At 33.3% G+C, this 15,580-nt stretch overlaps 1 protein-coding gene across 1 annotated transcript; it reads right to left on the reverse strand.

Moving 5' to 3' along the window:
* Nucleotides 1-6,518: 6,518 nt before the first annotated feature.
* Nucleotides 6,519-15,267, reverse strand: LOC142347909 (uncharacterized). The gene is made up of 5 exons (XM_075399072.1): nt 14,842-15,267; nt 14,229-14,441; nt 11,360-11,581; nt 8,718-9,130; nt 6,519-6,759 (listed from the first exon to the last, which is right to left on the reverse strand). The coding sequence occupies exons 2-5, from the start codon at nt 14,412-14,414 to the stop codon at nt 6,519-6,521; spliced, it is 1,062 nt and encodes a 353-aa protein (XP_075255187.1). The 5' UTR covers nt 14,415-14,441; nt 14,842-15,267.
* Nucleotides 15,268-15,580: the final 313 nt, after the last annotated feature.

The raw sequence follows: 15,580 nt of genomic DNA on the forward strand, positions 1-15,580 counted from the left end.
ATTAAAAACTTTGTGTCTATTTTTGGAGATCTGTTCTACCTAAATGTTGATAGTTACGTTTTTAGTTCATTCATTTCTTTACATTGTAAATCATGACTTGTCCTCTTTATTTCACTTCAAGATACCATCATAATTTTGGTTTTAATTAAGTCACAACATTCACGTTTGGTTTCAAACTTACTTCAATCACTGTTTCACCTAATTGGTAATGAGAATTGAAAGGAAGGTCAAAAGGCTAAATCCAAATTCTAAACTGGAGATGAACTAATAAAGCCCGCGCACGCAGAAGATTTATCTTTTGCAGACTTAGTGCGTTAGGTTATCGAAATTCTTTTCAATACACTGCTAACAGTTAATAATATGAAGCTGATTTTCCTCCTATTTAAAGGCTGAAATCACCATATTTACTCGAAATGCAAACCGAATTAGAGCAATTTTTTGAACCTTAGAAAAAATTGGACAGTCGTCTATATTCTTTCGCTGGCTTCATCAACCTTATCATTAGGATCAACTGCGGCTATTTTCTGGCAATTCACCGGCTATGTTTTATATCTTATTTGAATTTCAAATCGATTGCGTTGACGACCTCTTGCTAGTGAACTTTTACTGGGCGATGTGTTTCAATTTTAAAGAGATACAACCATTGTCAAAAGTTATGTGTGCTATACAGTCTTGTCTACTTAGTTGTTTGATATTATCCGAGTTAAACTAGAGAAAATTTTAACAAAATACCGGGCCGGATGCAAGAACATTAAAAAAATTAAACCAAATCCGCAGATCAAGACGTTTAATTAATCCTATGTTCCTTTTGGCGCTCAAAATTGTGAAGCATTTTCACTTGTTTTAAATCTTCAAAAAGGTAAAATTAAGGTTTTAACCTCGACAAAAAATTGCTGAAATATTTAAATTTTCAAAATTGCCTCGTAAATATGTGAATAGTTTGGTCTTTTATACTTCAGTAGAAAAAATTCATAAAACTTCTTACTTGTCTATCTATTGGAACAGGTTAATGCAGTTTGACAATTTCGATACTTAGTTTTTCTTTAAATTTATTTTTAGTTTTTTCTTTTCGGATTTCAATTGGTAAATTTTTTCAATTCCTAGAAAACTTCTGATCAGTGAGCTATCACTCCATTTGAATTGGCACTTATTCTTTGGAAAAAAACTGGAGAGTTCTAGAGTTTTCGTTCAATTCGTAATCTCCAAAAATCCTGAAAGAGGAGTTTTTGATTTCTTGTCTGCTCCCTTTAAATTGTGAGAGGAGGTCAAAAAATAAGAAGAAAAACATTTTAAATAAAAAGCTCTGCTGGTAAAGTTTTGTCTTTCAATAATAGATCTCTTGCATTGTCAAAATTTTTGCGCAGGTGGCAAAACATCATCCCCAGTTTATTCGTCAACTAACTCTCTGAAGTGACATAATCAACAACGATTGGAAAAAACGCACTAAAATTTAGATGGGACAAAACAAGTGATTTAAAAAGACCGATTCTTGCTTTTAACGCAAGATGATGTCTTTTTAAGTAAATTGACCTAATAGCATTTGCCATATTTGTTAACGTTTTGTTTAGCTGTGTGTCAAAGTTTAGATTGGTATCAATCATTAAACCTAAATAACAACAACTTGTTTTTGGCTCTATCAAAATTCCATTATACTGCAGTTGTCCAATTATTGACTCACCATTTTTTGAAAAACCACAATTTCTGTTTTATCTCGGTTTAATGTTAGCATTTTCTGCCTCACATAACTGTCAGTATTTTCAAATACACTGTTAATTTTGCTTAAGAGACTTTCATTTGACTTGGAATGACAAATAACGCTTGTGTCATCTAAAAACTGTAAAAAGTGCTAGTTTTTTCATTTTTTCAGAAATCGTTATTATACATTATAAAAATTAAAGGTCCGAAAACTGTTACTTGAGGTACCCCGTGATTGTGTGTCATCCAGATCGAATATTAAATGCCGTTCTTTACGCATTGTTTTCTGTTAGAAAAAAAATGATTCTAGCGTTGCAATTGATTCCGTACTAAATTCCTATTTTGTAATTTTTTCGAGAAAAAATTTGTGAGATATTGAGTTAAAAGCATTGGCTAAATCCAAGAATATACTAACAACAGTTTCATTTTCTTCTAACAAACTGTTCACTGATTCTGTCAACAAAAAAATGTGTCTTTCGAATAATTTCCTTTCAGAAACCCAATTTTATTTTTGTTGATTATTTCATACCTTTCAACAAGTTCTGGCATTTGTTGGGACAAAACTCGTTCAAACATTTTTTGTAAGATTCGGTGTAACTGAAGTTGATCTGTAGTTTTCTGCATCCAGTGGACCATCTTTTTGGTAAGTAGGAGTAACATATGCTTCTCAAATACGTCGGGAAAAATATTCTTTGATATGCCTTCGTTTATTGCAAACTGTACATGTGTTCCAATAGACAGTATGCTACACTTGAAGGACCAAGTATTAAATAATCTAGGACACGCTGCTTTGCGGTGATTGATCAATTACAGTAAACAGTTTTTTTTCGTTATATGTCTGAAAGAAACCCAGTTTTGTCAATAACATAGTCTGGTAGCTCAACCTTTTCTGTCTCGACTTCGTATGAACCTAATTTAGAAAAACAAATATTTTTGTGTTAGCGTTTTCCTTTTTATCTTTTAAAATGACTTGGTTGAACCGAACTCTAGAAACTTTGCTAATTTTGTCCTCGTCTTTTGTTTTTGTTTTAATGAATTTCCACTGTTGCTCTGAATCGGAAAGACTTTCGAACGAATTCTGTGTATAATTGATACTCGCTCTTCTAAGTATTCTGTCTTTATGGTCTATTATCTTTTTATATGAGTTATATGTGTCAACGTCTGCTTTTTCCTTCCAAATGTTGAAAAGCATGTGTTTTTTGTTAATAACATTCAACATTTTTCTGGATAACCATTTCTTTTTTGTTGATTTTGACGATGGTTCTCCTATTTTATTAGGAACTATATTATTCAAAATATTTTCAAACTTATTTGTAAGCTTTCCAAAAGTTGAATTTGCATTGTTTTGTTGATAAATGGGACTCCATTCCACTGATTCAGTTTTTTTGTTAAGATTAGCTCTAAAAAATTTTCTAGTATCCCTATAAAAAAAACTGCGTTTTGTTGTTTTCATAATCAATGTCAGGAGACGAAAATTAAACTTGTGTAAAATGATCAATTCCAAACAATTCTTTATAACAGTTGTATCAAAATTTTTGTATTTTGTGGTTAAACAGTGATCAATCAGTGCATCTTGATTTCCATTTGTCCAGGTTGGAGTATTATTTTTTATTAATTGAAGGCAATTATTTGAAGCAAATTCTGTCAATAACGCTTTTTCTCTTTTATTGAAATAGTTTATGTTACAGTCTCTGAATAGTGATACATTATCTGTTATTGAATATGCGCCTAAAATTTCTTATGTCAACTCGTCTAGAAAAAACTGGCGCAAGTTTTTGTTGGAACAATAAGAAACGATTATTGGAAGTTTTTCCTTAAACGATGCATGTATTTCAACCCATAGGAACTCAAAAAAACTTCTATTAATAGATATGAGGTCATGTTTAAATGTATTTGGAAACCATATTCCTGCTACACCACCACTCTTTAACTGCGTCAATTTTGATCTACTTTGATGAACAAAGTGGTGTTGCTGCTAAACAAATTCAAGCGTATCTTCTGATCATCGTGAATCCCATTGTAACAATAAAACGTGTTTGTGTTTTCTGCTGCAAAAAAAAACAGAAATATCTTTGTGTTTTTGTTAACGCTTCTAACATTTGTTTATACACAACATGGATACAAGATTGCATTTGCTTTATGTTTTTTTGTAGTCTTCAAATGTTTGTAATTTATGTAAACTGGGTCCTGGATTAGATTCGAGTTCACTGCAAAGTAAAATTAAGTAGATTATAGTACAATTTGATATATTAAGTTTAAAGACCAATATCCAAGACATACCTTATGAATCATTATTTTGTTTTTCAAAATCCAATAAATTGAAGTGCATGGGTGACATTTGATTGAAGACCTACACTTTTTATTTTCTGCAAGAAAAAACAGGCTAAAAACAAGACAAATTTCCAAGAGGAAAATATTTTTTTCATAGTCACCCAAACGCATTATATCCCATATGAACTCTTCTGTTCCAGTTATTGACGACATTATCTATTGGCTGCTTTTTGTTTTGTCTCATATATACGTTGCTGCCAGAAGGTTAATACCCTACACTTGATATGTAATTTCTTAAGCTAAAAATCATTTTCTGGAATTTATTTTGTTTAGTATGAATGGCATCCATTCGCATGTCTACTTTTTTCAAATTGTAATCGAAAACTTTTATGTCGTTATTTCGAAAATTGCCGCGTAAGCTATATGCTATATCATCTAAAGCCCGGTTAAAATTGGTTATTTCATTATTGTTACTTTTGCGTCCAAAACTGCCGTTTTTTACCTTGGGTAATTTATAAATCGCGACTTTAAACGACTTTATCTTTTTAACGGACTTCGACGCCCAACTTTTTAGCGGCATCTTCTCCCGCCGTACCCTCATCAATGGAATTATTCCCTGTTTGAATAATCCGACAATCTGCTTTTGTTGATGGCTCATATTTGTCAATGATATCATTGAGATGAGGTCTTTTATTGTAGAAGATGTTTAAGAATGAATGGCAGCATCAATAATAATGTCATTTTGTCGAACCAGTTTATACGAGCTGTCAGAATTAATTAACTATTTTGTGAAACGAGGAAAAACCTTGGATAAAAATGACGGTTGACAGTAGATTTCACGACATCTTTTTCTACTGTTTTTTCGCTAATTAAATTTGATTTTAGTTTCTTATTCTGACTCCTTAAAAAATGAATATCAGATTGAGCCTGATTATAAAGTTCGCTCTGATGTTCCAATTCGAACTTAAAACTATCCAGTTCCTGGTTGTTTTCTTGATTCTTGTTTGCTAAGTTCAGCGGATCCCTTCTTTGATTTCTTAGTTGCATCACCTCGCTTAGTAGTTATTTTTTTGTTCATTTTGCCAAACCCGAAACAGTATCTGTCAACTTGATATCTCTCCTTTAGGGTGATTGGATTTAGTTATTTATGCAAAAACCGGAAGAACGACTAGCCCTGAAAATGACGCTATATTCAATTAAAAGTTAAATTGGTTTAATCTCGCTAGTTTTGAAGTCCAGATATAGAATACCCAATAGTTCGATTTGCTTGTGGAAGAAAAAAATTTTGTTTGTTTTATCATATAAATAAAAAAGGTGGTTTTGAGATAAAGTTCTCAATGAATGGACGCAGAAAAAAATCTATCGGCATGTTAGTTCATATATATTTACGCAGCTGACTTTGCCTTTTGACTTTTGGCTTGACAACTTTTGACTTTAGACTTTAATTATAGATATGAAAACAAAAGCTCAAAAACATTTCATCAATGAAGAAGCATCAATTTGTCACCGCAGAACAGAAATGATCTGTTTAAAAAAATTCTCAAAAAGTAGTCGAATCTGAATTTCAGGGCTCTTCATCCTCAGCGAAATGAAGTAGGAATGAGCTTTTGGAGTGTTAGCAACGTGAAGAATAGTTAAAAATAATTACAACGTTTTTTTAAAAAGAACAGTTCTTTATTTTAATTAGCTTTCCATTAAAGCTGCTATTGTGAAATATCTTTTGGATTCAACTTGTCGACTGCTTGTTGAAATATTTTGTACTTGTATCTTATCGAGTTGTAATTATCATTGTACTTTTCATGTTTATTATTGATAGCTTACTAGTGAACATGGCTATATTTCTTCTTATTTTTTGGCGAAGAACATTTAAGTTTCCAAAAAATACTTTATTTTAGATATAATAATTTTTAAATTAATAAGATTTGCGTTGCAGAATGAAAAATTGTTCTTCAATTGACTTAACTGTTTTGTATCGTTTTGGTTTAAAAAAATAAGATAAGCAACGAATGCAAATAGAGCTTGACCGGAATAAATTTGATTGATAAATGTTTCCAAGTTTCATCGTGTTTTTTTTAAAAAAAATTTTGCAAATTTAGCAAATAATTGTATATTTAACCTTTTTTTAGAATTTAACCTAAATTGAACCGTTAAGATCGTATTTTTTCAATGATAGTCTGATAGTCCACAAGATGTAAATCAAAATGAGTGATTTGTTTTTGATCGCCGCGACATAATGTAGATCCAAGTATTAACCCCCTGAAAAACAACGCAAAACGCTAAATCCGCAAAATTTAACAATGGGGCCAGTGGATTTGAAAAAAGTGGTGTAACCGAATTTTGAACGCACGAGACTTCGAAATTATCGGAGCAAATTGTCATGATCAAAGATTGTATACAACTCTTTTTCAAACCCACGCTGAATGTTTTATTGAATTTCGACAATTTTATCACTTTGCAGTTCCGTAAGAAACAAAATTACAAACCAAGGAAAAGCCTGAATTACCTCTGGATGACTCATAAAAGAAAAATAAAAATATCATTTATTTACTTTCTCATTCATCAGATGCAATGACAAGTTTAAATATCTTTTTGTTCACAAATTCGTCCCAGCCTTGTTCATAGTCACCGAATGAATAAACGCCAACTTTGAAGTCGTTCAAATTCAGCAATCCCTCTTTCTCCATTTCCCAAGCTGTTTCAATTGCTTCATCAAACTCTTTTCCGTCATCGTAAATAAAACTCGCGACAATTTTGCCTTCTAGTGTCCACAATTTGTAGGGGTCAAAGAAACTTCTGAGGCAGACCTGTTTTCTTCTAGATACTTTTTAAAGGAACCTTAAATGGAAACTAAATTTTAACAAGAGTCTTATTCAGAATCGAAAGACAATTGTTACAAATCAGAATCGAAAGACAATTGTTACAAAATGGAAAAGTGATTGTAATCAGAATGGGTCCAACCCCAGTGATGAGCGGGTTCAAATCTTGCAAGAAACTTGCAAAATATCAATCCAGGCAAAAAAAATAAATCAAATTATTAATGATTTAGAAATCGCCGATAAATACAATTTATTCCTTTTTGATATCTACTTGTTTCCTCTGATTTATTTTTTGTTTTGACAGAAAAAATTACAATAGTATTTTAGTCACTTTTAAAAACACGTTTTTGACTAACCATGGATTAGCAGCAAAAATTAATCATTTCTGAAACTCTCATGAGTTCTATGCAAGGCACTCTTTTTCTCTTCAAAATACAAAAAAAATGTACTTTGGTTACCGGTGGCCAGTAAAGTGTCAAAACAGTGTTTTGAACACAGATTTCTTGAAAAAATTTTGCAGTCAAACTGAGTTGATTGGATTTTTGAAGACCTAATTGTTTGTCTCCGTTGGCCTTCTGTGGCTATCGTTGGATATTTTGCCATTTTTTTGTCTTAACCGTTTTTGACGTTTTGAGACATGATTAGTCATGTCGAAGAATTAGAAAAATTGTAATCGTCCTAATAAGACTAGAATTGATTCGAGTTTGACCATTTTAAAATAAGAGTTGATGCAATGTTAATAACTCAAACCATAATAGGAAGAAATTGTAGAAAAAAAATCGAAAGGCAATAGTAATATGATGAAAGGCAATTGTAAAGTCAGAATTGATCTAGTTCTGACAATCGTAAAATCAGAAATGATCCAAGTCTGACAATTGTAAAATAAGAATTGAAGGATTGTCGAAGGAGTTGAAGGATTAATTAAGAAATCAGAATCGAAAGATAATTGTTACAAAATGGAAAAGTGATTGTAATCAGAATTGGTCCAACCCCAGTGATGAGCGGATTCAAATCTTGAAAGAATCTCGCAAAATATCAATCCAGGCAAAAAAATAAATCAAATTAGTAATGATTTAGAAATCACCGATGAAGCATATTATTGTTTATTAAACAATTTACAAATTTAAAATCCACGGAAAAATTTTCAGTGCTGATTCAAAATCGATGCAGAATCTGAGCACTAAAAAATGGAATGGTCACGACTATGAACACAACCGACTAACGTCGGGCAAATTGCTCTCAAACGAATGGCGAGTGGTTGACTTCGGTATTAACCAGATTGGGTTTTTGGAAGTTAGCAGTGGGGCGCATTAGGAGGGGTTTTGAACCTCCTAATGTTTGGAAACATGAAAAGTTTTGTAGTACAAAAAATTGCATATGAAAACGCACAGGGCAAATTTAATTGCTAAAAACTTCTTTTGAGAGCAATTAAAAAATTCGAAAATCAGAATTGCCGCGCGTATGACAAGCCAAAAATTCTAATCAGTCTATGCATCAGTATTAACTGACCGAAATACACTAAACCAGTACTTATATGTCTCGGAGTTCGGTATTGGTTGTAGAACATACCGTTTTAAGCCATTAAATCCCAGGATGAGGTCTGCGACCCAACACAAGTGTGGCCCAGACGAACTTAAGTTTTGGACGGGGGGGGGGGGGGGGTCCGGTGCGGCTGAGTTGGTTGTCAGGACAATGTTTTGATCGCGTCTTTTTGTCTGACGCACCCATACCTAGTTTCGGGTTTGGACACCCCCCCCCCCCCCCCCTGTCCATGATCCGAGTCCGTCTGGTCCATACTTGATTTGGGCTGTGGAGCTCATCCTGGAAAACCTCCTCCGCTCATGTTTTCAAGCGCTAAATTACGTAATTAGAGCACCTATCCATGCTCGACAAAATGATTTTTTCTTTAAATATTTTTTGGAAAATGAAGGAAACAGATTCCTTGATTTTTCTGGGCAAACTCCATAGATTACGACAGTCCCATTTTGGGCCAAATTATCACAAGCCCAGTTGATACATTTCGGTTCACCTGTGCAATCTACAACTAAGTCAAACTTCCGATCCGTTTTCAACTCGTTTATTGCTCCCGAAATCGTCTCACGACTGCCGAGATTTGTCGTCAATTCGGCTTTGGATTCGGTTCGACAATAACACGTAATATTTTTGAATCCTTTGTATGACATTAGTCGTATCCATAGCAACGCAGCCATTCCAGCACCCATGATTAAGATTTCGTGACTCGGAAGGGTTGATGCCTGGATTTTCTTAAACCCATGATAGACGGCTGCAAAGGGTTCAATTAAAACTGCATTTTGAGACTTGAATTCTTTCGGAATTCGTCGCAGATACTAAAAAATAAAAAAAGCTATTGACAAACACTGTCCTCTTTTAAAATACGAACACTTATTGCCGAGAGCTGTTGAGGCGTAATCAGATGTCAAGAGATTTTCCATTTTCGAAATTTTCTATCTTTAGAAATTTAATTCAAATTTTTATATTTTTAACAATTTTTTTAAAATTTTTAACAATTTAAAATTTTTATAAATTTTATATAAACATTCGCCACCCTTAAACCAGCCAAAAAGTAACAAAATTTTGGATAAGCGAACCTTTGGATACAAAGCATTTCGATCATATCATAAATTAAAAGTCCACTCAGTGGTCAATCAGAGAAACTCAAGTCTTGTATCTGAGCTCTGGTAGACGTGTCACTTTTTACACTCGGGACATTCTGAATAAAGTTTTAATTTTAGCAAGGCATGAGTCCAGTCTTAGAACGGGCTGGTTTTGGACATAATTTTTCATGTGCCTTCTTCAAATGTCCCCAAAGTGAACAAAGAAGCGGGATAACTTTTTCGCCAGTCTTAAAAAAATTAAAACAAATCAAAAACATTCAAAAAGGAGATCACTTTAATAAAAAAAAGTGTAAAAAAATTTTGCAGCTTCAATTTTGGCACGCAATGTTTCCCAATATTTTTAGTTTAAAATGCAGTGTTTCCCAAATTTCGTCATTTGAGGAAATGCCTTTGAAACTTCCCTTGCAATAAAAATTGCGACTTCAGGTAACTAAAAAAATTTAGGCCATACAAGAACTGCCATTTTTAGTGCCGATATTTAAATAAGAGGTGGATTGAATTGTAGAATAGCTAAATTATCTTATTTCTCGGTGCTTTGTGTATCGGTTCGTCCAGTTGAGAGGTGCTACTAGAAGAATTTGTTGGGTTCCCTACATCGTCCGGAGAGGTTAGCTGGCGAGACGGCTAATCAGTAGTTGATGCTCCGAAAAACCTCAAATTTTGCTTTTGATTTTTTCCGAGTCTAAAGAATTTCCATTTTTCTTAAACTTAGCCCATCAGAAGCATTGTCGCCATGTCCTTGCTCGCTATCCTTTGTTGGAACGTACCGCATGACCACGAAGTTGGAATTACCGGCCCTCTTTTCGGAATCATCTTCTGCATTGTTAATGCATAAACTGAATTTCGAGAATATTATTCTTTAACACGATGCACCTATGTGTCTCTATTAAATGAGTTGTGGTACATTGGTATTTCAGACGGCACCGTAACATAATTTGTTTTATACTGCTATCAAGCACTTGAGCATGCTCTATGTTCTCAATTAAAATTCCTCTTTTTTCTTATCTCTTTTGCTGTTACAATTCAACATACATTATATTATTTATCTGCGGCTGAGAATCTCCAAAAACCGTTGGGTACGGATGGGATCTCATATTTTACCGCGAGGGTTACAACTTCTTTGCGAGGGATCACACAATTTTTTGTGCCTCCAATTCAGAGGTGACAAAGATTTTGACAAAGGTTTTGGCAACAGAGAGAGCAAGCAGGTCCCAATCCAGGTTGTCCAGGTGGAGACCAAGGATAGAATCCAGGATGTCGGTTGTGGCAGACCCAAGATGAAATCTTGTCAAAGATTTTGTCGAAAAATGAAATGAATTATCGTCAATGTTACTCTTGTTGATATATTTGTTTAAATAGACTCAAGACATATGACCGCCGCATGCCTAGTTTGTAATTTTGTACTGGACTGACGTTTCTTTTTTTTTGTGTTTTCCCTCAGTCAAACAGATGTTGCTTAACTGAGAATATTGAAGCTACAAGCCGTTTTTGTTCTTTTTTCGTTAGCTTTACATTATACAGTTGACAAAGTTAGATGGCGATAACCAAACCACTTACTAAATTCTAGAAAGTTTTAGAGTTTCTTAAATATCTGAGTTGACATCGTTTGTGAATCAAATTGTACCAATTTTTGTTTTCAAAGTCATCTCTAACCAAAAAAGCTCAAAAACTAAGATGTAAAGGATTTTGCTGGTAAATGGGGCTATCGATAGTTTTTTTCTTTTGTTAATTGGGAGAAACCAATCATTTAGATAAAAAAATAATCGGAACTTTTTCACTCCTAATTGTGAAGGGTTTCATGCAAGAGTTTTAATCAAATCTTTTTAAAAAAAACTTATTTTGGTAGAAAGATGACTGGACAACCTGTGACAAAAAAATCAATTCGAGGTCAATTTTTTCAAAAAGATGAAAGACTTTTAAACCTTTAGCAACGAAGATTACCTTAGCTTTGAATTTTGCGTACTCAGCCATAGTTCCATCAACATGTATTCCGTAAGTGAAGTGCTCCAAGCAGAAATTGCAGTTGACATTCTTGTACTTGACACAACTCTCACATCTGCCACAGGACTGGTTCGGCTGAATGACCACTCGATCACCAATCGAGAGTGAATGATTTTCTCCGCTGTTTGCAGATCGATGGAGAGAGACAACTTCACCAAAACCCTAGAATTGTCAATACCGTAACTTCAAAAACTTAAATCTACATTTTCCCAGTCTTTGTAAATGAAAATTGATGGTTAAGGAGAACTCAAAAAATAGCCTTTTAACTTCAAGTCCCCCTGTCCTTTTAACTCTCTTTATTGGGCTTTATAGCAAAGCAACACATATTTTAAATCGCCTATTGAAATAGAATGAAAAAATATCAGAATTCGGGGCACCTGGACGGCACCCGAGTTGAATTCGAACTGTTAACATGTAAGAATTTGTGAGTTTTTTTGCAAGTTTTAAAAGGAGATGCATCACCTTGCAAGTTTTCCTTCCATTAACTAGCAAGTTCTTAAAAATTCACGAATCGACTTACAATTTTTTACAAGTTAACCATTCGACTTACAAGGTCCTTACAAGTTAAACTTTCGACTTAAACAATTTGTTCTCACCTAAGTTCATAGAACATTTTTATAAGACAACCGTTCTGCCTCAACTGTAGCAAAAAAATATCGCAAGATATGAATGTAAACAGATGTTAAAAGCTAAAAATATATAATCTGTAAAAATGTTAATTTAAACCAAAAAAGGGTACTAAAAATGAAAGGTGAAATATTAGGAGTACTCTTTGAAAAGCAATCGGGTAGACGCGCACTGAGACCTACTATTTATTAACATAATTACAAAAAACCCGCGAGTTGATAAAACTGAAAAGTATCAGTTTTGTCAACTTAAGTCACTACGTATTATGTCAGCAAAATTGAGCCACTAATTCCCATGGGCTTTCTATGCTAAATGACAGAATGTTGAATTGAATTAACCAATAAAAGTGGAGCTCTACCAGATAAAACTTGCATGAAACTTACAAGTTAGCAGTGACTTCCAAATTTTTATAAATTAACCATTCGACTTCAAAGTTCTTAGAAGTTAACCATCCTTTGCAAGAAACTTGCAAGTTCTCATAAGCTAACCATTTGGTCTCAACACGGGCAATCATTTTTTTCAGAGTTTGTTAAAATAAGTATTTTATTATTTCTTTAAAAAAGTGAGCTGACATTTAAGATCATAAAGATTTATTATTTGTGCCACTTAGCCTGGCCTCACTAAGAAAAAACAGAGAGTAACGAGGCCACAGAAGGAAAAAATGTTCCGTTTTTTGCAGCGTTTGTCGCTAATTGCAACAAAATGATAACTTTTTATTCGATATAAAATTTTCTTAAAAAAACTTTGATATTGATAATAGAGTGAGAAATGAGTTCTACAGAAATAAATGTTGCACTCTTCGAAAGCACGTTTTCTTAATGCTAACAATAAAATATTGCTAAAATTTTGCATTCGTGTATGTATTCACGTATAACACCTTAGTACTTTGATGTTTTTATTTATACCAGCTTCGAATACAATTAAGTAATCAAATTGAAGTTTCAGTCTAAATTCAGACAGTACTATCAGTTTGGACTTAGCTCTTTTTCCTTCTAAGGCAAGTCGATATAGGTTCATTAATTGTCTTAAAAATTTTATAAAATTGGCTACTCATTTTTTGCGTGCGAAGTGGACTGAGCTAACTATTAGCAACTAAGGGACTCGTGAAAACACTTAGGAATAAATTCAACTGTAAGGGCATAGGAAAAATAAAATGCTCGTCGTGTCAGCTGTACACGCATGGTACAAAAATGTTTGGTTCCAGTTTTTGTTTGAATATTTGATTCCACTCCTTTCAAGTTTGTATTACAGAGCATGGCTTTTTTTATCGAACTCGAAATAGATCTCAAAATGTCAAGAAACGTCCCTATGACGCCGGGACTGTGATCTTGCCACAATCTGACATAAAAATTCTCTTTTGATCTTTCTTGGACACAGTAGTCAGGTCCTTCAGTTTATGAACACATCTCGTCTTGAAATTTCCGGGATGTAAATATGAAACTTTTGATGCATTTTATATGCAGTATTAAAGCTTATTAAAAATTTCCTTTGTAATATCTTACGCCATAGTGTACGTCTCAACTTGTATTGGGTTCATTGTCCTAATGCGGAAACTGGATTGCCCGTTTTGCAAAATAACCAAGATCAGATATCAAAGTGAAAAAAAATTGAATACTTGATAATAAGAAACTCTAGTTTCTTATTACTTATTACAAAATTCTATCGAGTAATATTTGATAAAAGAACATTTTATCGTGTCTGATTAGATAACTCTAAAAAATATATCGGAAACATCTTTTTAGACCATACACAATAAAAGATTTTTTATTATCGGCTTGTAGTGTAGGATTGATAAATCGAGTAGCTGAAGCGAATTTTTTGCCATTAGGCAAAAATTTTCGACTACTTTTTTTGGAAATTAAAACACTGAATTAAAACACAACTAATTAAAACACTGAATGAATGTACTGAAAAATCTCCTTGACGCTATATAGTACTCAAGTGTACCCAATATTTGTCTTAACTTGATAATGGCTTACAAAAACAAAAAGACTTTTTTCAATATTGTCCATTTGCAGCATGTCAAAGTTTCCCGCGCCCCAAATCTCTAAACTACTTTGATTAAAGTTTTTTAAAAAATAAACTTTTGTTTTTTTTCTGCTGTAACTTTGTTTCTGAGTTTGAAAATAGTATTTTTTTCCTGGTGCTCATTTCATTCCATATGGCGAAAGAGGGATAATACCTCATGTCCGTTGACAATACCGTCTGTTCCTGGTTGTTTTCCGTGTAAAATTGAAATATCGGTTCCACACACACCAGCACAAATCATCCGCACTATTACGTCATCATGTTCTTCTACTGACGGAATCTGTTCACGTTCCACCAGGGATAATTTCTTGTTCACGTGATCGGTTATCAAAGCCTTCATTGCTTTCGATGTAATATACGAGGAGGTCTAAAAATTTTGAAGCTCGGTTTAAAAATGCTTTTTCAACTTAATGGTAGTTATAAGGAATCGTATTTTGACGTATATTATTTAATCAGAAGCTACTTTATGATGAGTTTTGTCCAAAAAAACATCATTTCGAGGGGTCGTTTTTGAAAGCAATTATTCAGCAGTTTTCAGAAAGTGGGGGGATGAAACTAGTATATTTATAGTCAGCAAACGTATACTTTTGTCTGGCTAATTGCTGGCTTTTAACGGTTTCACCGGTATGGGCATTTGCTGACTATCTTTAGCACTCAAGAATGACCTCCTTTTTTGGAGACAAACCAAAGATGACTCATACAGTTATTGACTTAACCAAACATTACTCCCCACCCCCCCCCTCCCCCAACTATTTAGTCGTTTTTACCTCTTTAATTCCACAGAACGTATCTTAATACATATAAAAGGGCCTGGCAGTTTCGGATATAGTGTCAAGAGAAGGATTATTCTAACTGGTTTATATTAATCAATAGATAATAGAAAATTATACTACAATTAAACATTATAATTGGTGTTATAATTTATAAGATGGTCTTTGTCGACAAAATCCATAAATTAATAAATTAGCGCAATACTGATTAATGGTTTTGAGGCGCTGGTTCGTTATGAATGCTCAAAAAATGTATGTTGAAAGTTCTTAAATGAGTTATTTTGAAACGAAATTAATCACCACAGGCACAAAACTGCACAAAAAGTTTCTATTTCAGGTCACATATAACTAATCACGGATCCGAGTTCAAATCTCACGCCTTCAGGAAACAAAAGGGGCAAATAGATTCATTACTTAGCAAATAAGAAGGAGTATTCTTCTTGGTTGGGTATAGAGGCGTATTGAAATCACCCGGATGTAAAATTCAATGAACTCTCATTTTATCTTATAAACAATCATAACGAACCGGCCATTTGTCGTGAGTTTGCTAAACGTTCAATGAACTAAGACATGTATTAACTGGCGTATCACCAACAGAAACAAAAACTCTCAAAATTCAAAATGTGTCATAAATTCTCATACATTTCTCATAAATTCTCATAAATTTCTCATAAACTCAAACTTTCTCACAAAATCAAACTTTTATGATAAGTTTTGTAATCTAGCTAAGTTGTTT

The sequence above is a fragment of the Convolutriloba macropyga genome, chromosome 10 (genome assembly GCF_964194025.1).
Source record: "Convolutriloba macropyga chromosome 10, txConMacr16.3, whole genome shotgun sequence".
Classification (NCBI taxonomy): domain Eukaryota; kingdom Metazoa; phylum Xenacoelomorpha; order Acoela; family Convolutidae; genus Convolutriloba; species Convolutriloba macropyga.